Source organism: Manacus vitellinus, unplaced genomic scaffold, assembly GCF_001715985.3.
Source record: "Manacus vitellinus isolate BGI_N305 unplaced genomic scaffold, ASM171598v3 scaffold_0_pilon, whole genome shotgun sequence".
NCBI classification, from domain to species: Eukaryota; Metazoa; Chordata; class Aves; order Passeriformes; family Pipridae; genus Manacus; species Manacus vitellinus.
In genome coordinates this window covers 24,416,553-24,442,930 of record NW_021938789.1, presented here as the reverse complement: position 1 = coordinate 24,442,930, position 26,378 = coordinate 24,416,553, and the positions used below count along the sequence as shown (strand labels likewise).

Genomic DNA, 26,378 nt, shown 5'->3' with positions numbered 1-26,378 from the left:
GGCCGAACTCGCGTCCCTGTGTCGGTCCCCGCGCGCCGGTTCAGCGCAACCCTTGGGAGCTGGAGGAGTCGCGCACGCCTCGGGAGGTTGCCCGTGGTGCCCCCGGGTTTGGCGTGACGCTGGTGTGCCGCTTCGTTCCCGGCTGCACGCAGCCCAGGGTTCCGCGGGAGCGCGCCCTTCCGACCCGCGGGGCAGCAGCGCCCGTGGGCTCGGGTGTCCCTTCGGTATCTGCGTTACGATCGCGCCTCCACGGTTTGCCGTCTTGGCGCAAGAAATAGTTGCTAACCAACTGTAGGGTTTTAGTTTCCGATGGTAATATGAACTCGGCAGAAATTCACGTGGCTTTGGTGGCTGTGTTGTCCTGCTTTTATGAAATCTATAAGAATAAAGCTTGGTCGTAGTGGTTAAAGCCTTTTTTTTTCAGATAAGTGAAGAGTAAAAACCCTCTGATGCTTTCCTTTCTCTGTCTCTTAGGCTAAAAACAATAAACAGTTGAACTTCTCTTTATGAAGCTGATCATCACTCAAGTGTAGTTTTTGATGTATGGTCTCTAAAGCCCCCCACTATGCCAGCAGCTACTGTAGACCATAGCCAAAGAATCTGTGAAGTTTGGGCTTGTAACTTGGATGAAGAGATGAAGAAAATTCGTCAAGTTATACGGAAGTATAACTATGTAGCCATGGTAAGTGGGTGCTCAACCTCTGTACCAAATTATCTCAAAAACCATCATGACTTCTTCATCCAATTTGGTTGAAAGAATAATGGGTTCTTAATGTATGGGAACATCAGGATGGTGATTTGTTACCTTTTTAAAAGCTAAATTTACACACAGTTCAGCTATGAAACTGTTAGATATTACAAATGAGCCACATAAGTCTTTATGCTTGTTGTCTGTTCAAGTTTTAATTCTGCTCTTGCAGGACACAGAATTTCCGGGAGTGGTTGCAAGGCCTATTGGAGAATTCAGAAGCAACGCAGACTATCAGTACCAACTATTGCGCTGCAATGTCGACTTGCTAAAAATAATTCAGCTAGGACTGACATTTATGAATGAGCAAGGAGAATATCCTCCAGGAACTTCAACTTGGCAATTTAATTTTAAATTTAACTTAACGTAAGTATGCAATTTCTGTGCTGCTGAACATATGTTTCTGACTTACTGAAAATAAGTAATATATACTTTTTTGTATATATCTCAACTTTCTTTTTATCTGTCTGATTGGAATATTGGAATACCGTAGATACTTTATTGTGAGGAAAATTTTGTCAGCCAAACAAGTGCTTTCTTCCCTCCTTTCTGTATAGTCTTGTCTTACTGTTGGTGACTTGGTCAAAAAACACTAAGCGGCTTCAACAAAAGTTTTCAAAAGGCCTGTTTATACTTAGTGCATGTGTTAGCTCTGTGCTTTCATGTTCAGTATTTCAGAATGCTTCTGCCCTAATTTAGTTTACTTCTTACTAATTGTTACAGAAATCACATACTTTAAATGGAAAATACCAACACTTGAACAAAAAGAACAGTTACTGAAGTGACTAAAGAAGTATGTCAGATGTTACCTGCAAGTTCTGAATTATTGTCTTAAGTGTTGGTTAAAAAGCAAGCTAATTTTTACGGTCTATTCATTTCACAATGTGATTTTTATTAGTGATAAAACTTTAAGCATAAACCTCCCTTTTTCACAGGGATCAAACATTTATTTGGCACTCTAATTATATCTTTAGCTGGTGGTTTACAAAGTTACTAGTATCTTGATGGTTTTGTTTTCCTGAAGTAAACATAATTGGTCTGATAGATTTTTGTATGTTGATTATCTATTGAATATCAGTGCAAACACTTGTGGCACATTTAAGAGTGTTGAAGCCTTGGGGTTTTTGGCAGTTTGTTACAAGCTGATAACTGGACAACTTTATATACATGAGTTAAAACTGTAGTCTGCAAAGGAGGTTTAGAGAAGAGACTTTTTTTTCCTGCAGATAAAAAGGTTTGTTTTCAAAGTAGTGGGGGTTCTTAAAAAGAAGAAAACTGCTGCTGTCTCCCTTGATCTTTCTGCTCTTTTAAACAAGCAGTGCTATAGCTTGTCACAAATCAGTTTGGTCTGAGCAGTGACACACTCTATTTAGTCTTGTTTGAAGTGTCTCTTGAAAGAAAAGTAAGTGCAGATTTGATATTTTGGTATGTCTGAACTTACCTGGCCATATGCATGCTGGATGGAAACTATCCATTTTCTTGATAGAATATACTAATCCTGCTAAGTAGGGGAGAAAGAGGAGTGAATTAATAACTTCAAACTGTGATCCGGGAAGAAGAACCTGTGCTATACTTTATTTATTTTCTGAGCTTCAGAGGTCTACTTAATGTCAAGTAAGTGAAACCAAAAGTAGTTTTCCATCCATTTTGCCACATACTGCAGAGATAAGATGGCTTAGTAAAGCAAGATACAGGTAATTACCCAACTAACTTGTTACTAGTTCACTGATTTTATAGAAAAACTTAAGCTTGGTAAGTATTGCATGAAACATGAATATATATATATATATATATATAATTTTTTTCATGTAAGGAGAACTTAATTATTTTTATCTGTTTCTAAACATCCTTTTGGAAAGTGGCACTCTGCCAAGTGTTCTGCTCCTAAAGCAAAACAGCTGTTGTTTGTTCATAGAAGGTAATTTTTTTGTGTATGTGTGGTTCCAGCCAGGTCTTGTTTTAGTGTGCTTTTAAGGAGCATAAGTATTTCTCTAATTGAACTGTGCACCTGATTAGCGCAGAGCAACAATTAGAATTAAAACTCCTTTTTGTAAAATGGTGGGTTTATTTTGGATGGGTGCTTTAATGTGTTATGGAGATGGACAGGTGTTGGGAAGCTGATGCCTTAAAGCTGGAGAACTAAAGAACATCTGTGTGGGAGGGAGGAAAAAAGATACAACACATCTTGAGAATGTATCTGTATGTTCTGATGAATGATGACTTGCTCTTAGGAATAAGGAATATAAGCCTATGACTGATTCTGATAGTCAAGTTTGATATATTGGTTGTCTTGTCTGGATTTTTTGATGTGTTTTGTTTCAGTTGTTTTTTACTAAAATTTAAAACTTTACACAGAAGAGACTGGAATAGTATGTTGCAGACAGTAAAATGAATATTATCTAAATAGACTCATGTTTGCATGTTTAGTTGTTTGGTTTTTTTTTCAGATAACCATTCTATGTTTTTGTTATGATGATACAGATTAAACTTTAGGGGGGAAAACTCAAAACATCAATTTCATCATAAAATCCTTAAAACTTCATGAAATTGTTAGTGGTAAAGGGAATAAATACAGGAGTAAGAGGGCAACAAACAAGGAATAGAGGAATTTTATTTCATCCTGTTAAATTTTAGGTCCAAAATATGGCTATTGAAGTTGAAATTGGTTGTTTAGAAAGAAAACATTAGGCTACCTGAATTTTAAGGATTGGATAGATGGAGCAAGTACTCAATTTTCAATTGTAGCAAGAAGGAAGTTTTGATGAACATGTGTCTAAACATTTACATATGCTTAAATCATGAAAAACCTGTGGGAAATATTGTCCAGCACTGGGATCTGGAGAGTGCTGTTCCTAGTTCTGTAATGAAATGTGTTAGTGCTTCAGCTGTTACATGCAATTTGTCACAGTTAAGTAATGAATACAGATACTTTACTGCATAAGATCCACAGATTCACTTTCCTCTGTAGATTTGCAGAAGAGGGGTTATAGATAACTGGAAGAGAAGCAGGAACTAGGTTTTTTTATGAAGATGGCATAGATGGAGGTGCTGGGAATTTTTTTACTTAAGGTAAAAGAAATGCTTTGAAAAAATGGTTGATTTTGTAATTAACCCAGAACAAAGTCAAGTTGCTCCTGCTCTATGCTAGTGAAGTCTGTGGAATAAATAGCAAAAAAGAGATGTTACCAGGTTTATAATCACTGAGATTTGTAGATTTTGGAAATTTACTTTTCCTCTCTGTTTTTAGAGAAGATATGTATGCTCAGGACTCTATTGAACTGTTGACGACATCTGGTATCCAGTTTAAAAAGCATGAAGAAGAGGGAATTGAGACACAGTATTTTGCAGAACTGCTCATGACATCAGGAGTTGTACTGTGTGAAGGAGTCAAGTGGCTTTCCTTTCATAGGTAAATTCTGCATGTTAAGTATTTGGGGTTTCAACATTGTGTATTGAACTCTAGAGCTTAGATTTCACATCTCGTGGGCTTAAGTGCTGTGCATCTGATGGTGTGTGTAGCATATAGCTCAGCTGGTAAGAGTTAGAAAATATTTCTGCTGTAATACCTCTAACACCATTCTGTGAATAGAGAATAAAGGGTACGGGAGGTACTAGTGTTTTATATTTGATGTTTACACGGTAAAGAGAGAACTGTAAAGCCAAAAGATGTGAGACTCCTGGGCCAGCTGGTGGCGCTGCACACGTGCAGGTAATAGCGGTGATGGAAGAGAGCTATTCCTAAGCAACTGTTGAGCAAATTATGGCAGAGACCACTGCAGAATTAAAAAGCACTTCTGAATTTGCTGGGAATCTGGGCACCAAAAATTACTCAACCTAGAAGGAGATCCCTGATAAGCCTTAATTCTAGTTGCAGTAATGAATATATCTTACTGTTTAGTCCATCACAGGAACCCATCTTTCAAGTAGAAATAGAATTGAGAATGCTAAATCTCTATGAATCTGTCAAGATACAGAAGATTCCTGAGTGGTAGTAAGATTTTTAATACTTTAAAATATATGCAGTGGTCATTGTGTAGCTGACTAGGTGCTAGAGATAATTTGTACTTTTTGCAAGCAGCGGTGTCTTTAAAGGCTTATTGCTGTGTAATGCCCTTGAATTAACGTCTTAAGTTCTGGCTACTGAGGAAGTTAGCAAAGGTAGAGTGAACGTTTTAGCCGAGACTAGTTTCCTTACAGCTTTATTAATGTTTATCACTCATGCTATATTGGTGGGTGGTAATATGTAAATGATGAAATTAGAAAAAAATCTAATTTTTCATCCATAAGTATTAAATGTTGGAGGAGACAAAGGTCACATGGAATTAGAGAATATTTATGCTATAAACCAACTGAAAAATAAGGATTGGTTTGGTAAGGAATGTAAAGTGGTAGAAAAAGGGTGCATATAACATTCTGTTGTAGAAGTCATTGTTTTGATTTGTTTTGTAGAAAGAAGTGTTAGGCTGAGTTTCCAAAGGAGAGAGGTTGGACAGAAAAGACAGTTAAAAAAAGAAGGATCCTCTGAGTACATTTGTCACATCTTCCACTTACAGCTGTCTCAACTCACAATATGAATCCAAAGTAATCTTACTCTTGCTGTCTTGCTACTGGGGTAGCAGCTGGTGGAAGAATACTGCAACAAGAATGCCGTAAACTACTTCAAAATAATTACAAAGGCCAAAGCAGCGAATTAAGTTTTTTTTCAGCTTCTTAAACCCGTTATTATGGGCTCGTATGTGTATATTTGTAATTAACACTTGACCTGAGAAATATAACTTGGATGCTTCAAGAGAAGGGGAGGCAGGTTGTGCATGTAACTGGTGCATCAGCAGAGACTGGCATGTTGAAGCAGCTTCAGCCCCCAAATGGTGTTTTTCCAATATTGCCTGATGATTTACGGGCCCGGTATAAGGTACACCAGAGCCATTTCTACAGTAAGGATTCTTTTTTAAGCATATTTATATTTAGCGTGTGTAATTCCTGACTAATAGACTGGTCAAAGTGTAGTGCAAGCTGTGTGCAATAATGCCATTTTTACTGGTTTAGCCTATGAAGGATTTCATCTGTACTGAAATCAGTTTCTGTTGTGTATTTCACTGAACATGTCTTTAGAAATCTTCTTAAGACAGCTATTCCAGCAAATGTTTGTCAAACACTGATTATCAGAGTGTTTAAAGGCTTTTGATCTTTGCCAGGGCTTGTTGATACTATCTTGAGCACAAAACCTGGGAGTAAGTGGGTTACTTTCCGAGGAAACCAAGATTGCACAAAGCTATAAATGAGCACAGGTCATATAAAATGTGCCAGAAAGAATAGTGAATAGCTGTTTCTAAATATATTTTAGATTGATTGTGATTATGTTCTATCAGCAGGACGCTCAGCTGAAAATTTCTTCCATGTAGGCCCTCATGCAATAGTTCTTTGACTGCTGAAAAAGCTGTGCTTGATAGTTGCTGACTCTGCTATTGCTTCCACTTCCTTAAAATGCTTTAATTACTACTAACCCTTAAAATTTAAGTCCCTTAGGAAGTGGACAGAGGGGAATTACTCCTTTCTTGTTGTGAGGTTATGGTTTGGTTTTTATTTCCCAGTCCTTGATTTCCTTGAACTCTTATGCATTTTATTTCTAAGCTCTTTGCTTCTCAAATAGTTTTCTTTGTGTGCTTTTTATCTCCGCATTTGATATAGCTGCCTTAGCATCCTGACATATATTGGCAAATCTGTATGGACCTGCAGTTCTGACAGACATGAGTGAAGAAACATTTGCACTGTCATCAGTTCTTGTGTACTGCAACTACATAGGCAACTCCATCAAATCTTTTGAGCGTGTGTGTGCGTTAAAATGTACTCGAGTCAATGAGAGAGGAGGGCGAAACCCTGAATTTCTGATCCTTGTCACAGTCAAAAGAGCTGTGAGTGCTTGGCAGTCTAGCAAGTTATAAAGAAACAGCTCAAATGCTGGTCTTGTGGATGTTCAGCTGACTGCTCTGCTGAAGCTTTTTAGTGTCCACCTGTGTGCAGCCTCCTCTGTCTACCTTTGGAGGGTCTGTGAAAACATGCTTTTTTGAAAACAAAAAACCACATGTTTTTCGGATGCTGGAAAGTTCCAAGCTGTTGTGTTTCAGTAATCATTTGTGTCTAACTGATTTTAGTAGAATTTAATCTGTTGGCTCATATCTGTTAGCTCTTTATAAAATGAAGTAAAGCTGTCTCAGCTCTCACAGGTTTTGATTTATTTTAGAGACTGGGTGCTTGAGTAGGCTTCATTGTTAATTAGCTATCTGAATTATTTTGGATAGGAAGGGAAAGAAATACAGGCCTGTTTGATCTTCTCTATGGTCTCGTTGCCTACAGCTGTCCATGTTCAGTGAAAAAACAAAACAAATGTCTGTAAGAGTCCTTAGGTTGTATAGCTCCATGGATTGTGGCTCACTGCACTAAGCAACTTCACGTGATTATATTAGAAATGGTGAAAGGCTTTTAAGGAAAGGAAGCCTATGTGCTTCAGGGTGTAAACCAACCACTAATTGCCTGTTAGAGTATTAGAAGAAAACTTTTTTAATGAGCAGGTAATTACATAATTGCTCACCATGGACTTTCTTAGCCTTCTGTTAGCATTCAAAATGTTTTAAGTGGGTATATCTTAGTCTTGAATTGGAGTGACAGTTTTTATGCCTGTGTAAGCTTGGATCTGCTACAGTCTCCCAGAGAAGAAAGTGTGTAATTCTCAATCAAAACTGCACATTTGTGGTAGCCTGCTCGCTCTCAATATGTGAATAGTAAATGCATGTTGACTTTTCTTTTTGTGCAGTACTTCCTTCTCAAGAGAAAGTATAAGTGTTTAAGAGCATTTGTTTTCTAGTAATTCAGTCTTGTACATAATTTTTTTTAGAAGAGAAGTCAAATATTTTAGAAGAGGAGGAGCACAAATACTGGGTTTTTTTCGCTTTAAGAGTTTTAATACGACTGTTACATTTGAGCCACGAGGATGACCAATGTCAGGAGTTCAGTGAGTTAATAAATTCTAGTCTCTAGAGCAGTAAATCTCCTTAATCCTGAACAGTCTTTTTTTGCATCTTTTTGAACAGCCTTTTTGCTAATGTGGCTTTTTTTTTTCTGTAGAGGCTTTATGCTGATCCAGGTTTTCCCACCTTCCCTCCCCCTTCAGATGATCTAATAAAATTCCAAGCTACTGTTTCGCCAAGTATACTGCAATTTTTACTTTGTAAGAATCGACTGAAATCCTTCTTTGCTCCCTGGCCAGTGGCTGCTGCTGTGGAGATTGGAGGGCAGCCAGCACAGCTTCAAAGCACCAGATGCAGTGCAGGATTTGTTCAACATGAAATTTTTAGAGTACTGGAAAGCCCCGTGGGAGAGCTGCAATAGTCTGTATCTCTTGTATGTCTTATGTGAATGGACTTACTGGGAATGAATGGACTGTTTCCTATATGTTAAAGGTTTTTCTACCCTCTGTCTAGAAATTCATAATATAAAGATGTAGAGAACCTTATATATATAGAAAAGATACAAAAAGTAATCCTTTTTACACTGAGTATGCAAGCTGAAGCCTTGATCCTACATCAGAAGTCACCAGTGTTTGTGGATTCTAAATATCCTCAGGATAGCGGTACAGTGCTCTTAACTGATTTGTCTTTTCTATTGCTCATCTCACAGTTAAAGATCTTGGTCAGTATTTACCAAGCTGCAAAATTCTTGGGTTTGAGTATGATCCTTGTGTAATCAAGAATGAACACAAAGTCTTAAACTTGGAATTTGGAGTCTGTGGTGGCCACCTGTTCACTTGAATCAGCTCTCAACTCTGTGCTAAGGTTCCTTAAATAGCAGAACTGATGCAGCCTTTGGTAGAGGCAGCCCTGCTGTGTGTTTTCGTCTTCTTTGTTAGTACAGGCATTTTTATGTATGTCAGTAAAATCTAGGAACTGTTTTGGTTCAATGCAAACTTAATAACCTAGAAGAGAATATATCAGTCCTTTATCTAGTTCAGTGCACATGTGCATGAGCAGTCCTGCAAGTACAGGGGATCAGAACAGATCAGATTCATGATAAGGTCATGAATAATCTGGTTTGTAATTGCCCTCCTAGGGAAAAGCATACCTAGTTATCCCTGCTTTTTGTTGTGGTGTTCAGTCCTGCTTAATACCTGAATTCTGTCTTTCCTATACTTTAAGTGCTCGTTTCCTCTCATAACCCTTTGTAAAAAGTATGCGGTTTCTCCTTTTACTGCCACACCTCATTCCAATGTTCTCTTTCTTCAATCAAGCTATTGAGGAGGAAGCCTTTCCAAACTCTTCTTTCCACCACGCACACACTATAATACCTCAGTTCCTTCTAACAAATGTGTACTGCTCAGTTATCTTGCTGCTTCCTGCAGACTTACATGTACAGACAAAAATTTTTCCAGCTTGTTTTGTCATTGCCTCCAGAAAGAGAAATAGTCTACAAGCTATTAATTTTTTCAGTTGTCTGTGTGCAGATTTAATTGGCAAAATTAAAGATAATCCCTCTTTTTCTTTGCTGAGGCTTAAACTTTCTTCCAGGCATAAACATGCATTGGCTCTGGAAACTCATCTTTTGGATTTCAAGAACTGTAGACGTTTCTCTCTGTCTCACTCAGTTTGTAGTGAGAAACTCCAGTCTGTGTGAAAGAAACCAGCTTAACAGTCTTTCTGGTGTGAGTTCTTGTTATCAGATGAAGACCCAGCAGCACTACATTATCTCAGGATTTAGAGAAACTCCTGTAGGCAGATCTTTTTGCTTCTTCACTTTGCCTCATGCAGACTAAATTAAAATGTTTTTTCTGGAATCTGCAATGAGGCCATTTACATTGAGGTTTATTTTTTTCATAGAAGTTGGTCTTAATTGCATTGAAATTAAGCAAAATGTCCAGTTAATGTGCAGTAAAGTTGTGATGTTGGAAGTGAGAAGTTATTTGCTTACATTGTTTTTGTTGTTAATTTGCAGCGGATATGACTTTGGCTATCTAATCAAAATCCTGACAAACTCCAATTTACCTGAGGAAGAGTTGGACTTCTTTGAGATACTGCGGTTGTTTTTCCCTGTCATCTATGATGTAAAATATCTCATGAAGAGTTGCAAAAACCTGAAGGTAAGTAATCTGTTAATATCTCAGAACAAATTTTGCGTTTGGAGATAGAGTACTTTGTGCTTAAAAATACTTATTTTCTATATTTTTATTGTCTGGTTTTGCTCTGATAGTGCCTACTGAGCACTGTTGTCTCAAGCTTCGTATGTTTAATATTAAAGGCAATTTTTAGAAGCAGGCAGGAGCACAAATCTATTTTTATAACTACTTACCAGTTAAAAATATCACGGTACTGTATTTACAGTGCTTTGTTGATAGATGATAAACCCATGTTTGGAATTAATTCTTCATTTCCTTAGCCATGAGAATTGATAGGTTTCATATGCTCTTATTTCCTTATTGTGCAGCCCACTAAAGGACTGCAGTCATCTAGGCAAAGGTAATTGCAATGAAGATGATGTGGAAATGTCTTGGGAAGAGGAATGGAATGAAGAATGTTTCAGATGGCCCTATAACGAAAGATAAACAACAGCATATGTTCAGGGACAACATGTGACTTCTAGGAAAAAAAAACAAACTAGAAACTAATCTGTCATGTCAGGCCAGTGGGGCTATTAATTGGCTTACTCTATCAGGCATGAAATTTGGATACTTTATTGGACTGGAGAATTAATGGGAACTGGAACTGATTATGTGAAGGGGAAGACAGCAAGTGAAAGAAAGATGCTAAAGGTGCTGTTAACAGCCTTACTTACCAAAGAACTGGACTACTGCTGGAATGAGGTGCATTGCTCATCTGAGGCATTCGATGACTTGTTGCTCTTATGGAAAGTAACTTTCTAGGCTTTCTTAAATGAAAACCTGCAGGAAGAAGAGAACACTCACCTTAGTAAAACCAAATCCTAACTAAGGAATGGCTTGCCACTTTGTACTGAACAAGTGATCTGTGTGCTGTTTATAGGCCTCTGTTTCTTTCTGAGAAAAGAGTGGGTCACTTTGAGTATAACCTACTTGTGTGAGAAGTAAATTAACTTTGTTAATGAAATTAATGATGAAAATGTAGACCACCCTTCCAGTTAGTAAGAAAAGTGTGGCTATCTGTGTTCATTTGCAGTTGTTACTGATATAATCAGCTGTACAAATGGCTGAGTATTGGAGAACATCTTAGAAACAGTTTACTCCTAAACTTCAGGAGTCTTAAATGAGGGGTAGGGAAGACCCCCCCCAGAAAAAAAACCCTCATTTTCTCACTCCTGATAAAGCAAAGTAAAACATCTGGTGTCTTAGTGGTAGTGACACACTTAGCAAGAACAGAATGTAAATTCTAAATTTAGTGACATAGGAAAGGTAACAGATTGATGTTCTGTGTCACTATTCCAGAGGTGACATTCCCAGTGAGTTTGGGGAGGAGAGGATTCAGTTCCTGACATTTCATTAAGACATAGTTGTGTGTAACTTGCATTGTTTAGAGACACTAAGATCTTTTGGAAGACAGGAAAAACCTTCACAGGTCTTATTTCAGCAAACCATAAGAACAAGGGTGATTTTTTTTTTCTAGAGTTTAATATGTAGGTCAGCTTTCCTGCAGTAAATTTTGATCCTGTCACCCCATCTGCAGACTAATAGTGACAGCAGGGGAGTGGGAATGGACTTTCTTACCCCTCCAGATTTCCCAGTGATGAAATGATGGTGGACTTGAGCTGTACTGAGAGAAGCTGCCTGAAACAAGTTACTAAACATTCAGTGTTGTGACTCTAAAAATGCGTGCACTGTCTCCTAATGTGTGTCACTTTCAATCTGTATTAAATGAATTGAACAGTGAATTGAACAGCTGTGCCATTGTCTTTTATTGACTTGTCTAAGCTATTTTTCATATGAAAGTCACTGACTTGCTATAGGTCTCCCACTCTCTGTTCCCACACAACCCAAAAAGATTTTTGGCATTGGAAAGAGAAATATGTTTCAGGATTGGAAAGATATTTGATACTTTTTTTGTGGAATTAAGTATTCTGTGAATTTATAGTATATTATTCTGACTTTACTGGCATGCAGATTGGGAGATATTAATGTAGTATAAGTTAAACTTACTTATTCTCTAAAAAAAGCTTTTTATGTAGACAATTCCAAACCTTTTGATAGTAGTGGCAATCTTAAGGAATGTAGATTGATTGACCTTGTCGGAAACTTGCTTTTAATATGGGGGTTTGTACAGAACAGTGAACTCTGAGAATGTACCCTGAAATGAGAATTTGAACTGGATTTGCTGTTGACCATGGTGGTGTGATTATGACCATGGTGGTGTAAAACATTCTGTGACCTTTTTCTTGGAAGACCGATGCTGTGAAAATTTGGGAAGAACTTGTCCTTCTTCTCCAAGAGTGAAGTGTACTTAGCTGGAGTGCAAAAGGCGTGCCTGAAGGAGAATCTCAATAGCCTGTTAATTTTCTGTCCTGATTCTGGTCAGCACATGGTTAATTTTTGCAGTAGCCAGGAGGGGGCAGGGCTAGGACACAGAGATTATTCTGTACCACCTAACATCATTTTCTGGGTCAGGGGGTAGGGCTCGATGCTGTGGTGGAGTAGCATAGCAGAGGGAGCAGTCAGATATTGTCAGGGGTTTCTGCAGGGTGAGCAGTAATGTGTCTTTTCTTGTACACATAGTCACTAGTATTGTTGCCGTTACCGTGCATTTTCTTAGCTCATTGCTGTTTTCCAGTAAATTGTTCATATTTCAACCCGTGATCTTTACCTTTTGTGCCTTCAGTTCTCCTTTCTAGCCTGCTGCAGGGGAAGGGCATTGGGGAGTGAGTGAGTGGTGTGTGTTTTGGAGTGATTTCAGTGGGAACACTAAATTGGAGAATACCTTTCTTAAACCATGACATTTTCAGAGACAGCCAGATTTTATTCTGTAATTATTGGACTTACAGACCAAGAAGTTCCACACAAAAATGGTATATATTTACAAATATATATACACATGCCATTAAAAACACTATTTTCAATGCATTCTTTAGTAGGCTGCTGTTACTGTAATTTTTGTATTACTAAGTCTGCATTCTAGAGCTTGCAGCTGCTGTGTAAATATCATTGATTTTTATTCTGGAGTGTTCCTCAAAGTTATTTGGAGCTAGAGTAGATAGTCTTACAGCTAGCAGAACCTGATAATGAGGCACTGCTAATTTGCAGCTTGACGAAGTAGAGAGTTAGGAGCAGAAACTGGTACCTTTAAAAGGGTTTGGGTCTAACTGCTGTGGTGAATTAGCAGCTCATTATTGGAGTTAAAAAAGCAGAGAATATACTTGTGCCTGGGATGTACTCTTTTCCTTGCTGACCACCAACCCTCAGCATGATTTTGAGAGTGTAAGTTAACCAAGCAAGTTTGCAGTGTTCAAATGCTCTATCTAAGCACATAAAACAAACCAGCTTGAGGACTTAACTGTAAAGCATATAGACTAACCTTAAACTTTTGTAAACTGTATTCCTGCTGCTTAAGACAGAATAAATCTATCTATACCAGTGCTGTCGGTTTGTAGGTGTTACTTAGGAATGTTATTATTGAAGATTCCCTTTTTTTTTTTTTTTTAACAAAAATGTGGACCCAAAGCTGTTGCCATAAGAGTCATGGGAATTTTCATGATGTTTGATCTGAATTTCAAGTCAGACTACTTTATTGCTCCATGAATTTTACATTCGACCTGTTGTGCTTTTGCCTTTTATTGCTTCCCTTTACCTACTTGAAACAGATTAAAGAGTGCAAGGAAAGGCGAACTTTAGGCATTGAAAAGCATTGCTTCTGTGCAACATTTCTGCCTCACAGAGCTTATGGCAGCACTGAGGATTTTGTTGGTCTGTTTTATAATCTTTCTAGACCTTAAAGAATGTGCACGTGCTTTAGTCTTTCCAGTACCTTTATAGCTTAATGAATTAAAAAAAGAATTGTACAATCACGTGCTCACAGCATTAAAAGATTGCAGTTACAGTGTAACGTTTGTCCTTCAACTGATCAGTGTCATCTATGTGTAACCAAACCAAATTCTGACAGGTTTGCTCCCACACGTAGCAGTTACTACTGTTGTGGAGCGGACACTAAAAGGGGGTTTATTTAGTCACTCTGCAGTTAAGGGGGCAGTTTTTCACATCAGCTTATTGGGAAGAAAATTAGTCTCAAAACTGAAGAAGTTTTATCTTTTAGAGCAGATATGATTTGCAGCTTTGGTGTGTTGTCTACAGCTTCACAATCTGTCCTGTTCTATCAACATTCAAAATGGACAGTTACCATTTTAAAATTGTTCCCTTTTTGTATGTCAGATATTTATATAATTTTTTTAAGAAATAGGTTTTGTTGCACATGTCTGTTAAATGTATATTTTTAACAGAAAAGCTGTTAAAGATGGCTACACCATAGGACTCTAGTATCTTAGAAAACTAGTTGCAAGATAATGGATTATTTTTGCATGTTTTTTCCCCTATTCTCTTACAGCAGCTAATGAAACAAACTTTTAAAAGGGGTAGAATGTCCTGTAGAGATGGAGGGAGCACTGCCTTCCTCTTTTAACTTTGCCACCTGGTTTCTATATGTCTGTGGTCTAACATATTCCTGGGCTTCCTGTAGCGTTCTAGGTACTTAAGAATATTCTTGGATTTTGTGAAGGGATGTGGAAAACCCCTCAGCTTAGTTGTTGAAAGGCTAGTGGGGAAAAAGAGGTCTGTTTCAGAGGAAGCCTTGACACTTTAACAAATGGAAGCATACAGGCATGTCATTTGTAAGCACTTGAACTGTTGTGTTTTTAAAAGGCAAAAATGTAATTCTACACTTTTGTTCAAATAGAAGTATAGGAACACCTGGTTTTGTTCTTAAGCATTGCCAGTCCTCCTTTCAACATCTTGAAGAAATTGTTAAGTAGTATCATCTGGTTACTGGACAAACTGGAACATTAGTAGTCTTGTTGGTCACAAATACTGTCTTATTTAATCAATTCTAACAGAATTTTAATGCTGCTGTTGATACAGAAAGTTTGATTCTCCAGGTGTCAATTAATCTAGTACAATGACTGTTTCAACAACTGAGCAAATGTTAAAATATACCTGAGGTTGTATGACCTGTGTAACAGATTTTTCCCAAGTATAGCAGTTCAGTTTTGATTTAACTATTTTTTAGCAGTTAACAAAAATGTTTTCTTTTTCAGGGTGGATTACAAGAAGTGGCTGAGCAGTTAGAGCTGGAAAGGATAGGACCACAGCATCAAGCAGGATCCGATTCTTTACTCACAGGAATGGCCTTTTTCAAAATGAGAGAAGTAGGTGAATGTACTGTTTTTATTTCCATGATTGTAATGTGCTGTGATAGTCACACAGAATTGCTGATTCTGATAAGTCTGTGGTATTTTAAGGAGGTCTCTAAAGGGCTTTAGGGGTCAATCCTTTCTTGACAGAAATAAGACTTACCTGCATTTTCCCCAGAGTAAGTGTGAACCACCTGTACTGATTCCCTGCTTAGCTGCTGTGGCTATTGCTTCACATTTCCAGCCTGTGCCTGGCTTTTGGATTTTTTATGAATTTTGTTTTGGAGTTTTTTCCTTACCTGTTTTGGAGGGTGCCTTTTTTTCAGGTGGGCGCTGCTGGAGCCAGACTTCCTTCTGGGAGACTATGCTCAAGCCAGCTTTTTTTTTTTGAGCTTCTGCTCGTTGTAATACTCAGCCGGTGTGCACTGCTGCTAGTGACAGGCTGAGAGGTGGGGAAGGAGTGTTGACTAGCCACTTCTAGCTAAACTTTCAGGCTACAGGTATATTAAATAATGACTTTCAGGCTGTTGCGGAGAACGTCCATGTGTTTCTTCTTCCTTACCATTAAACGACGCATAGATTGCTAATGTTCTAAAAGATTATATATCAGTCAATTAATTCAAGGTTTACAGCAGGGAAAATCAGCTCTTATAAGCTTCGCACTTCCTTGCTGCTTGTCCGCATACAACAGGAAGATATTAGGATATTTTGCATTAACAGAACAATCAAATACTGAACAGGCCTCTTCTGGAAAGCAGTTCACTGGACAAACGCCAGTGCATCAGAACATGGCATTCTGCCAGCAATTCAGTGTCATTTACCATGTCGAAATAGATGGTAATATCAAACCTCATCTTATAACAATTTTAAGCACTGTAGGCTGAGGTGTCTACCTTCTGTAATGCAGCCTTTTGTATGAAGGAGAAAATGATCACAAGATTCTGACAAATACTGGTGAGACAGCTGGTGAATAATAAATGATGTAGTTTAAGCTGGTTTGCTCATCCTAACACTGTTCTGCCTCTGCTGGAATTGTTGTAGTTGTCAAGCAGGTCATGGGCTACAGATGTAATAAAGAGGATTATGTTTTTGGTATGGTCCAAGCCCAGTGCAGCTAACTGCTGTCTGCCTGGTTAATTTTTCACTCTTGAATTTGAAATGAAATGAAAGCAAAGAAAGGGAAATACATGATAATCATGTTTAAGAAGATACAACCTTTCAAATTACTTTTATAGAGGAAAAGGTTCAAAGTCATAATAATTTCTTTAATGAGATCACAAAATCACAAAATATCCTAAGTTGGAAGGGACCCACAAGGATCATCAAATCCAACTCCTGGCCCTGCACAGGACCATCTCCAAATGCTGCACCATGTGCCTGAGAGTATCGTCCAAACACTTCTTGAACTCTCTCATCCTTGGTGCTGTGACAACTTCCTGAGGAGCCTGTTCTAGTGCCCAGCCACCCTCTGGGTGAAGAACCTTTTTCTAATACCTAACCTAAATCTCCCCGATGCAATTTCAGGCCATTCCGTCGGGTCTTGTCACTGGTTACCACAGAGAAGAGGTCACTGCCTGCCCCACCTCTTCCCCTCATGAGAAAGTTGTAGACTGTGATGAGTCTCCCCTCAGTCTCCTCTTCTCCAGGCTGAACAGACCAAATGCCCTCAACCGCTCCTCATACGGCTTCCCCTCAATGCCCTTCACTATCTTTGTTGCCCTCCTTTGGACATGCTCTAAGAGCTTAATATCTTTCTTATATTGTGGTGCCCAAAAGTGCACACAATATTCAAGGTGAGGCAGCACCAGTTTACCAAAAGCTTTTACCAGGAAATCTTTGAGGGCTTTTTAGTGCAAAATACTTGCTTAATTAAACCAACAGACATGGTTTGTTTTTTTCCCAGTACTTGTGGATATTCTTTGCAAATACAGCATTTCTAAATAAAAATGCAGTAGTAAGCAGAGAGAAGTACATCAAATGTTGACTTTTAAAGCCTTTTCAAGGGAGTCCAGTATTTAAAAATGTATTTCTAACTGAAAAGTCTTCATTTTACAGTGCTTTTAGAGGTAAAAAATTGCTAATTTCTGTGAATGAGCTGCAACTTGCTGGGTTTTGGAGTGCCAGCAAAAAAAAAGTTACTGCTCTTTTTCTTTCCATCAGAAATACTTAAATAATGGTACTACAACAGTAGAATTGTTTTGGGGTTTTCCCACTGTTATGACCTGCCCTAGAAAAAGGGGAGGGGGATAACCCAGGTTCTTATCAATAATTCCCTTAGGGTGGATTAGAGTGAAACGACACTGAATAATCGGTGTCTGAAAATATATATTGGCAAGGTTTATTTTAACAATTTTGTATCAACAGGTATGCTGGTTTTGGTGTTGTCATATAACAATGTGGCATAGAGATAACCTTTGGAGGGGGAGAAAATGCATAGGGGAGAGAAAGACAGGATAAGAGTAAGGGAGAGTAAGGAAAAAGAAAAGATGAGAGTGGAAAAAACGTATATACCAGCGATGACACTTGGTAGTTGCCCCTTCCATGTCTGTCAGTTGAAGTGGTGGCCTTGATCTGCTGGGGGTGAAGGAGGGAAGCCCCCACACGCCAAGAAGTTATGAGTTGTTATATCCATGGTTAGTGTTATGGGCCATGCCTCGAGCCTCCAACCTCTCCCTGGGCCTGCGCAGAGTTTCTGTGTCTGGCCTGGTTCCTGCCTTTCAAGACTGGCAGAGGAGGGGATGGGCTTTGATGGGCCATCAGAGGTCCTGCCTTTTCAGGGCTTGACACCTTCAGCACTGGAGGGAGGGATGGGTCCAACTGCCCATCAGAGGTCAAAAGCCTGCAGAAGTCTCCTAGAATGCATAAATCATTAACCGTTTCAGTCTCTGACACCTACCCGTTAATTTCTTTAAAAACTACAGGGGGGCTTTAAAACTTTTAATTGAAGTCTCTGATTCCTGACTGTGCTACTACGACGAAAGCTTGAAGGGAGAAGTTTTGAGCCTGTTTGGTATATATGTTTAGAATTGTGTATTGCATCCATTCTGTTCCTGCATACTTCTGCCTGACTTAGATTTCTGATGTTGATGATGACTCAGCATGTCAACCACAGCGGTGTCCATGGTTGCCATGAAGGTTTTAGGGTGAAAATTTTGTGTGTGTGTGGTCTTATTTTTGTGACACAATTTGTGGTTTTGTGCTTGAAAACCTAAGTCTAGAAGGTAGAGTATCAGAACATCATGAAGTTTCATATGTCTTCCACTGAAGGGTTCCAATTGCAATTTAGACTTGTAAGGTGTAAATTCAATCTTAGTACAAAATTTTACTCCTTATTAAATGAAGTCTCCTCCAGTGAAGAGCTGGAAATACATCTTTCTGCATTTCTCCAAAGTCCATAATGGGTTTTGTGCTCATCCTCCCCACCTCCAAACCTTTATAACATAAATTAGGACATACCACCTTTCAAGTCAGAGTGTGGTGAAAACCCTACACTGAGGAGTAGGTAAGAAAACAGGCACTGATGATGGATGCTAAGCATATGGCTGTTGTGAGAAACACCACAGAAATCAAGTGGAGAAATATCCTTGTTGCACTTGAAGAAAAGTGAGTGATGACTAATAATATAAAATTATGAAAACATTGCATTTGGCCATTTCATTGGGAAGGGTGCACAGTAAGACTGATTATATTTCTTGACAGTTTTAAAGAATTGTGTCATATAGCACATTGTGATAATGTGTTGAGATTAACCATATTACTATGTTAATTATATCATCTTTTGCACCTTGGGATTTAATATCTTATTCAAAAAGAAAGTAACATTATAAAGCCTTTCTATAGTTCTATTTAAACTGAACCTTTTCTAATAATTTGTGTCTCTCTTCTTACTCTTTAGATGTTCTTTGAAGATCACATTGATGATGCCAAATATTGTGGCCACTTATATGGCCTTGGTTCGGGCTCATCTTATGTACAAAACGGCACAGGAAACGCTTATGAAGAAGAAGCCAACAAGCAGTCATGACATGAAATGAAAGGCCATCTTTTTGACCTCCACATGCTTGTATATAGGTTTTATCTCTGGCTGAACCCCTTGGACAATAAGGCTTTTTCCCCCCCTTTCTCAGTACACTTTCTTTTCTGCCTTTCTATGTACTAAACTTGACTGTTCCTATCACAGATTTTGATCTTGATATGTAAAATTTTCTGGGTTACATTTTGGCCTCTCAACTAGCCCATTTGTAAAGAAGCATGTATAGGATCAGTGTGGAAGAGAGAAGGGGAAAGCTGAATCATAATGAACAGTCTGGTAAACTTACCTATATTGTTTTTCCAGTTTTTTGTCTCTTTCCCCTCCCTTCTTCAATTAATTGGCTCTGATTGTAATTAACTTCCCTCTTCATGTCTGTTCCTTCCACTGTGCAGGCGTTTTAGCTATTCAAGATTGTGGACCATCAAATTTGCACTTTAGAGAGAGACTGACTCAGATCCTCTGTTTTATTTGAAGTTTGTTTTGGTTTTTTCTCTTGCCCTCAGCTAGAAAACAATCATCTGCCAAGTTCAGCAGCTTCAAGCTGTATTTCCTTGGCATCTCACCCCGTAATCTGTGTTTGTTAAAGCGAAACAAACTACTGAAATCATAGTAACTGCTCTTATTTTACTGTTGTTCAGTCATCTTCAAACACATCCTGCACGTGTCAACTGCTGTTTGGCCTGTTGCTTTAAAACCGCTCTGTGATGGGGGAAAGAGGCTTGAAAAAACAGCTTTACACCCTTCAGGAAAAGAACAGCTATGACTTTAGCCTTTTTGCCATTAAGCTGAGAGTTGAAGGATATTGGAAAAGTCAAAGTCTTGTAATGGCACGCTTCCCTTGATTAACCTCCTAGCTTTTATTCTAGTAATGTGCACCTCAGATGTTTTTTATGAAGTCATATTTATTATGTACTTGATTTCATGATTTTTGTAAGTCAGTTTAGTTGAAGATAAAACCCAAAGATCTGAAAAAATACTATTTAATTGAAATATTGAATTAGAAGGACAATTAAATCATGCTTTTTTGTAGTTGTTACAAAGACAGATGTTACAGATACTTGTTGTAAAACAACAAAATATGAATAATTTACAGCTAATAAAGTTACCTGAGGAGTGTAATGCTAGCTTATTTTTGAGTATATTTTACAATATATTTTAGATATATTGTTTTAAAGGACCCTGGAGTATGTTCTCAACTCTGCATAGCATGTATACAGAGCAGTTGTGCAGGAAGGAGTTTTGGTATTGAATAGCTAAATACTAGCCTGAAATGATGGAACGTGTGACATTGTGTGTCTGCGTGTGCGCACGTGTGTGTGACACAGAAATCAATGGTAGAAAAATCTCCAAATGTTCACCAAATATTCTGTTTTATCTTGTACTTAAAAGCGAAAGATCAAACACCTTTCTCTCATTGAATTATGATGATGTAACTGGGCAGTCCTTTTTAAACAAGTAATTTGCATAACAGAGGGTATTTGTTTTTAAAGCTTTTGTAAATAAAGGCCTAAGAAATGTTTTCTTACATAACAACAGACTGGTGGTTTTGTTGCAAAATTTTTCCTGGAATGTGAATATTTAGTCTGTTCAATTCTGTATTCTGTTTTGTTTAGGCATCATAGTTCTCTTCCACATGCTTATAATCTGAGCAAAAATCATGCACATTGAGCAAAATTCTGTTCATAGGTTTCTAGTAATTTCATTTTTATTGTCCTGAATTGAAAGAGTGGTGATCACAATTTACTTCTGAGGCATCCTAATCCCATTATTAATTTTATACCATTATGCATTAGATGATGATGACTTGTTGGTTGTCTTTGTCTTTAATAAGATAGTGATAGTGAAAGCAGGATGAATTCTTACATACATACAGGGAAAATTTGCATACACGTGGAATTAAGAACCCTGAAGTTTGATGCATTCACTTTAAAGTAGTAGCTTTGCCTAAAGCTACCGGTACAGCTATCTGGTTAACTTTTGAATGGGATGACTCTTTGATCCTCGATTAAAAAGTTACTTCAAAACAAAAACCCACTAAAATCCTTCAAAGGAAGTTTTTAGAGTCTTCTAAATATGTGCCTAGAGTAAAAGTTCTAGTGCCAATGGGGATGTGCTTTTGAAGTGACTACTGAGCATCCCAGATGCTCTGCTGTGCTTTTCTTTGCTTCCTGTCCTAGAATTACAGAATGGTTTGGGTTGGAAGGGACCATATAGTTCCAACCTGCCTGCCATGGAAGGAACACTTTACACTAGACTAAGTTGCTCAAAAGTCCCGTTCATCTTGGCCTTCAACACTTCAGGGATGGAGTATCCACAACTGTCATGGACAACCTCTTCTGGTGCCTCACCACCCTCACAGTAAAGAATTTCTTCCTAATAATCAATCTAAATCTGCCCTCCTTCAGTTTAAAGCCGTTACTCCTTGTCCTGTCACTACATGTTGTGTAAAAAGTCCCTCTTTTGTAGGCCCCCTGTAGGTACTGAAAGGCTGCTGTTAGGTCTCCCTGGAGCCTGCTCTTCTCCAGGCTGAACAAGTCCAACTCTGTCAACCTGTCTGCATAGGAGGGGTGCTCCAGCCCTCTAAACATCTTTGCAGCTTACTCCAGCAGTCTATGTCTCTCTTATGTCGCAGGCTCCAAGCTGGACTCAGTACTCCAGGTGGGGTCTCACAAGAGCAGAGCAGAAGGGCAGAATCTCCTCCCTTGACCTGCTGGCTACACTTTCGATGCAGCCCAGGACATGATTGGCTTTCTGGGCTGCAAGTGCACATTGCCAGGTCATGTCAAGTTTCTTGTTCACCAAGAACCACAAGTCCTCCTCAAGGAAGCTCTCAATCTCTACAGCTTGCACTTTTGCTCGGAATTGCCCCAACCCACGTGCAGGACGTTGCATTTGGCTTGTTGAACTTCATGAGGCTCACACAGGCCCATCTCTCAAGCTGACATTTTTGTCCAGTTTGTTGACTTCACCACAGAGCTTGGTGTCATTGGCAAACTTGCTGAGTGTGCACTCAGCACTTGGAGGAAGTTTGCAATGTCATGAAACTGTCAGAGCTCACTCCTTTTGGAAGAAGCTTAATCCAAAGATGCACAATAGGTGTGTGTCTCGTGTCCCACCTGCTAATGGGCATGCAGTCTGCAGGAGCAGGCAGAGTTTGTTTAAGCCCTAGCCTAAAATTCTCACTGGGTATTTGACTTCAAGCAATTCTACGCTATAATAGCTTTCTTCCTGTAATGAAAGCTTTTCTCAAAAGCCACATATCAGCATGGAGCTAAGATTATGCTTTATTCTGTGAGAGAACTCTTGGTCTGATCACTGCAATCTGTCAAGAGTTGATTATAGCTGGGGAGACATCTGTGAGTCATTCATTTCTTTGGCAAAATTAGATTTAGTTTCCATTAAGGAGTGACTTAAATTGTGAATTGTAGAGATTATGATAAAAGGAATTTCTTCTTATTTGTAGGACTATTACTTGTAAACTGCAGAACCTGAAATTTGAATCTGTTTCCAAAGTGGACAGCTTTAATTGCTTTTCCAAAAATGAATGTGCAGGCAGAGTTCCAGCTGTCTAGACATGCACCTTTTTGTTCAGAGATAAGAATTCTCTTTCTAGGCCTCTGCTTTTCCCAATTAATTTAAAATACATCGTTTGTCAGATGAAGTATCAAAACCTGTTATATTTGATGTTTCTTTTTTTAATCCACTTGTATTTTTGGCTTCTGGAGTCAGATCAGTGTTCTAGGAACCTTATGTTCTCTGTCACTATTTTTTTCAATATATATAATTTTTATTTTAAGCATTTAACCCTCTTGCTCATTGAAACTAGGCAAGGAGAATCTTTGAGGTGGAAGAAAATAGGTCTGGAAAATATTCTGAGTACTTGAAGCTTTTTCCCGTATGAATTCAGGGATGACCTATAATATCTGGCATCCAAGAAATCTTACCTTATCTGACTGGTTACTCTAAGCTCAAGAATGGTTCATTCCCTCATAAAGGAAATCAAAGAAAAGTAGCAGGAAGCCTGCATTGATAAACAAGGAGCTTCTGATTCAACTCAAAACAGAGAAAGGTGGAAGCAGGACAGGTGACACTGTCTGACGTGGATTAAGGGCCTGGGTTAAGAAAGCTAAAGTCTCTCTGAAGTTGAACCTGTTGAGGGACAAGAAAAGATTCTACAGGGACTTCAGGAGCAAAGAAATATCAGAGAAAATGTGAGACCACTGCTAAATGGGAGCAGGAGACTTATTTACAAAGGACATGGAAAAGGCCAAGCTACTCAATGCCTTCTTTGCTTTGGTTTTTACTCTTAGGATTTGCCTTCAGGGATCCCAGGTCCCTGACATGCTTAGCAAAGTCTGGAATAAGGAAGATTTATCCTTGGTGGAGGGAGGATCAGGTTAGGAATGTATAAAACAATTGGGCATAAAGAAATTCAGGGGACCTGATAGGATACACCCTCAAGTGTTGAGGGAGCTGACTGATGTCACTGCAAGGCCACTCTTGTTATCTTTGAAAGGTCATTATCATAAGGGTAACTCCCTGACAAGTGAAAGAGATGTCATTCCTACCTTCAAGAAGGGCAAGGAGGACACAGGGAATTGCAGGCTGGTCAACCTCACTTTGATGCCTGGGAAGGTGAAGAAACAGATAATAATAGAAATGATTTCCAAATATAGAATGGATAAGAAGGTGATTGGAAGTAGTCAGCCTGGATTTATAAAGGGGAAATAATTTCTGACCAGTTTGCTGTATTTTACCCTCCTTTGGGCATATGTATTGGATTAGATGATTACACAGATCCCTTCCAATGCTTTCTCTTGTGTCATACGAGAGCACACTTAATGTAGATGATACTGGGTCCTTACAATGGAAATAGATGAGGCATGAGTAGGGGTGTTCTGTGCCCACAGGGTTACGGGGTGCTTATTAGTCACCCAGTGGAGACCAAGTGGGTACTTTATGTTGTATAGCACGGGCTGGAAGACATACTCCACCTGGCAGGTAGTATAATTTTACAGTAGTTTCATTTAATAGTTCAAGTAAAATTTCCTAGCTTATAAATATTAGTGCTTAAGAAAGCTTATATTTAATTGTGTTGGCTCAAAGTTCTTGAGTGGCAGTACTTGTTTAGCTCTATAAAACTCCTTTGTAGTCATTCAGAAAAACAGGTGAAGGGCTAGCTAAGTCAGCTGGCAATGTGGGTCACAGTCCAGTGTTCTCTGACCAGGTTCTTCTAGATATTCTACATGAGGAAAGCTTAATGCTGTAGAACCAAACTTACTCAGTTGAAGATATTTGTTGCTATGTGGGATTTTGATTTAGAAAAGTAATGGAGCAACACACTGAAATCACAACACAAACACAATATAGCAATTGTATATACAGTTGAATCACAATACAAACATCATTCCCTTCACCATTCTCTATAGCTTGCTCACCACTGCAGTGCTGGGTAATCCCAGCTGCTAGAAGGACCACATGGATTGAAGCCAGCTCAAGCCTATTTGCTCTCCTCAAAGTTGCTTTTTCTGGGTGTTCAGGTTTTATACTCTATGTCATGCTGAGCCATGTTCACACACCCCCATGTTGGTGTGGCTGACTCGGGAATATACTACTTTCTACTGATTATTTTAGGGAAGATCTATTTGCAACCAGCTGATCCCTTCAACTGATACAGCTGTTTGTTTACAGCAAAGGCCATCTATGGCCACCTTGGTGTGAGATCAGTTCAGCTTCTTTGGTGACAGCTGTTGTCACTTCCTACATTCTTTTCTGAGCTTCACACACACGTCTGTCTACTCTGAGCCTTCTTCCACTGAAGATGTTCATTGATCACTCACAGAACAAAACTGTGGCTTTGTAAGGCCAGATGTTGCTGGTTTTTTGGGTTTTGAAGAAAGGGAAAACCCAACAAACTTACGCTGCTGTGTCTTTACTTTGGCTTCCCAGTGGTTTATCTTTTTCTGACATGTTTTGGGGTTTTTTCCCCCCATTTTCTCAAGTGTCATTTTTACTTGAGAACATGTGTTTCTGTGACCTCTGATTTAAACTCCCAATTGTTTTTTCAACCTTGAATAACTCACCAGAGTGCACTGGAAGGAAGAAATCACTTCTGATACTGAATCAGTTTTTAGAACTTCCTTGGAAGTTTAATATTCACATTATGTCAATGGATTTAGGGTGGTGTGGGTTCATTGCAGTTTATTAACTTGTAAGATAATTATTCTAAGAAGTGAATTTTTAAATAAAACAGACTTACAAAGATACTGATTTAACAACACCAACTCAGTGATGGCAAAGAAAGCTAAAAGCCTCCAGTAGAATTCTGGATATTTCTCTGACTACCACAAATTGTTGAGTTTGAACAAAATCTCCCAAATAATAAACTTTTCTATTCATACCATGAAGTTATTTTTCTGGTATATCTGATCTTTAGTGTACTGTGGTTGGTTAACAGATTATTTTGGTATTTATTTCCCTCTTCCGTGACTACGTTACACAGGTAGTGAAACGAGGATGACTCTCCTGCATTATTTTAACAGTCTTGAGTTGGGAATGAAATGTGCCCATTGATGTCAGCTGGTTTCTGCAGAGGCTGGTGTGGTCCTTCTTCTGCCAGCACAGATGAGGTATTATTTTCTGCCTCTACTGAAGTGGGAGAGTTGTCTTGCCCAAGTGTGCTCTTTCTGCGCTCATAAGACACTTGCCTCAATTCACTCTGTTGGATAATGTGAGGGAGAGAGGGGAGTGGAAGCCTTCCCTTCTCCATGCACCAAGCAGAAGTTGGCAACAGATGAATTTTTTGAGCTGCATTATAGAGAACATACTTTATGTTTTGTAGAACAGCAAATCAGAGCTGGGTTACATTTGGCAATATCCTTCCTTTACATTTCATAATAGCTGAGCTTGGCAAGCTGTTTTCCTTCATTCTTGTCTGTCTGCATGGAGTGTAGCTGTAGTATCTATGATAGTGTTTTATATGAAGATTGATTGCTAGTGTGCTTATACCATCACTAAGCTATTTTTTTCTATTGCATCTGTTTGAGCTACTGGCCAGCCATATCTCTGGTATGAGAGAGGAAATAACTGGAAGTAAGCTTTTGTTGCTCAGACAAACAGTTTGTGTGTTGTGTATTTTTTCTTTATAACTAGAGCCCCTTAAGTGAACTGAAAATTATTCTGTTTTCAGGGAAAAGAAAAAAAAAAAGGAAAGTGACTTCATAAAGTGATGACTGTCAGTAAGTGTTGGGT

General features: G+C 38.6%; 1 protein-coding gene across 1 annotated transcript; it reads left to right on the top strand.

Moving 5' to 3' along the window:
* Positions 1-193: 193 nt before the first annotated feature.
* Positions 194-20,660, top strand: CNOT7 (CCR4-NOT transcription complex subunit 7). The gene is made up of 7 exons (XM_008920479.2): positions 194-312; positions 475-682; positions 921-1,114; positions 3,996-4,157; positions 9,731-9,875; positions 14,999-15,109; positions 18,990-20,660. The coding sequence occupies exons 2-7, from the start codon at positions 566-568 to the stop codon at positions 19,116-19,118; spliced, it is 858 nt and encodes a 285-aa protein (XP_008918727.1). The 5' UTR covers positions 194-312; positions 475-565; the 3' UTR covers positions 19,119-20,660.
* The last annotated feature ends 5,718 nt before the right edge of the window (positions 20,661-26,378 follow it).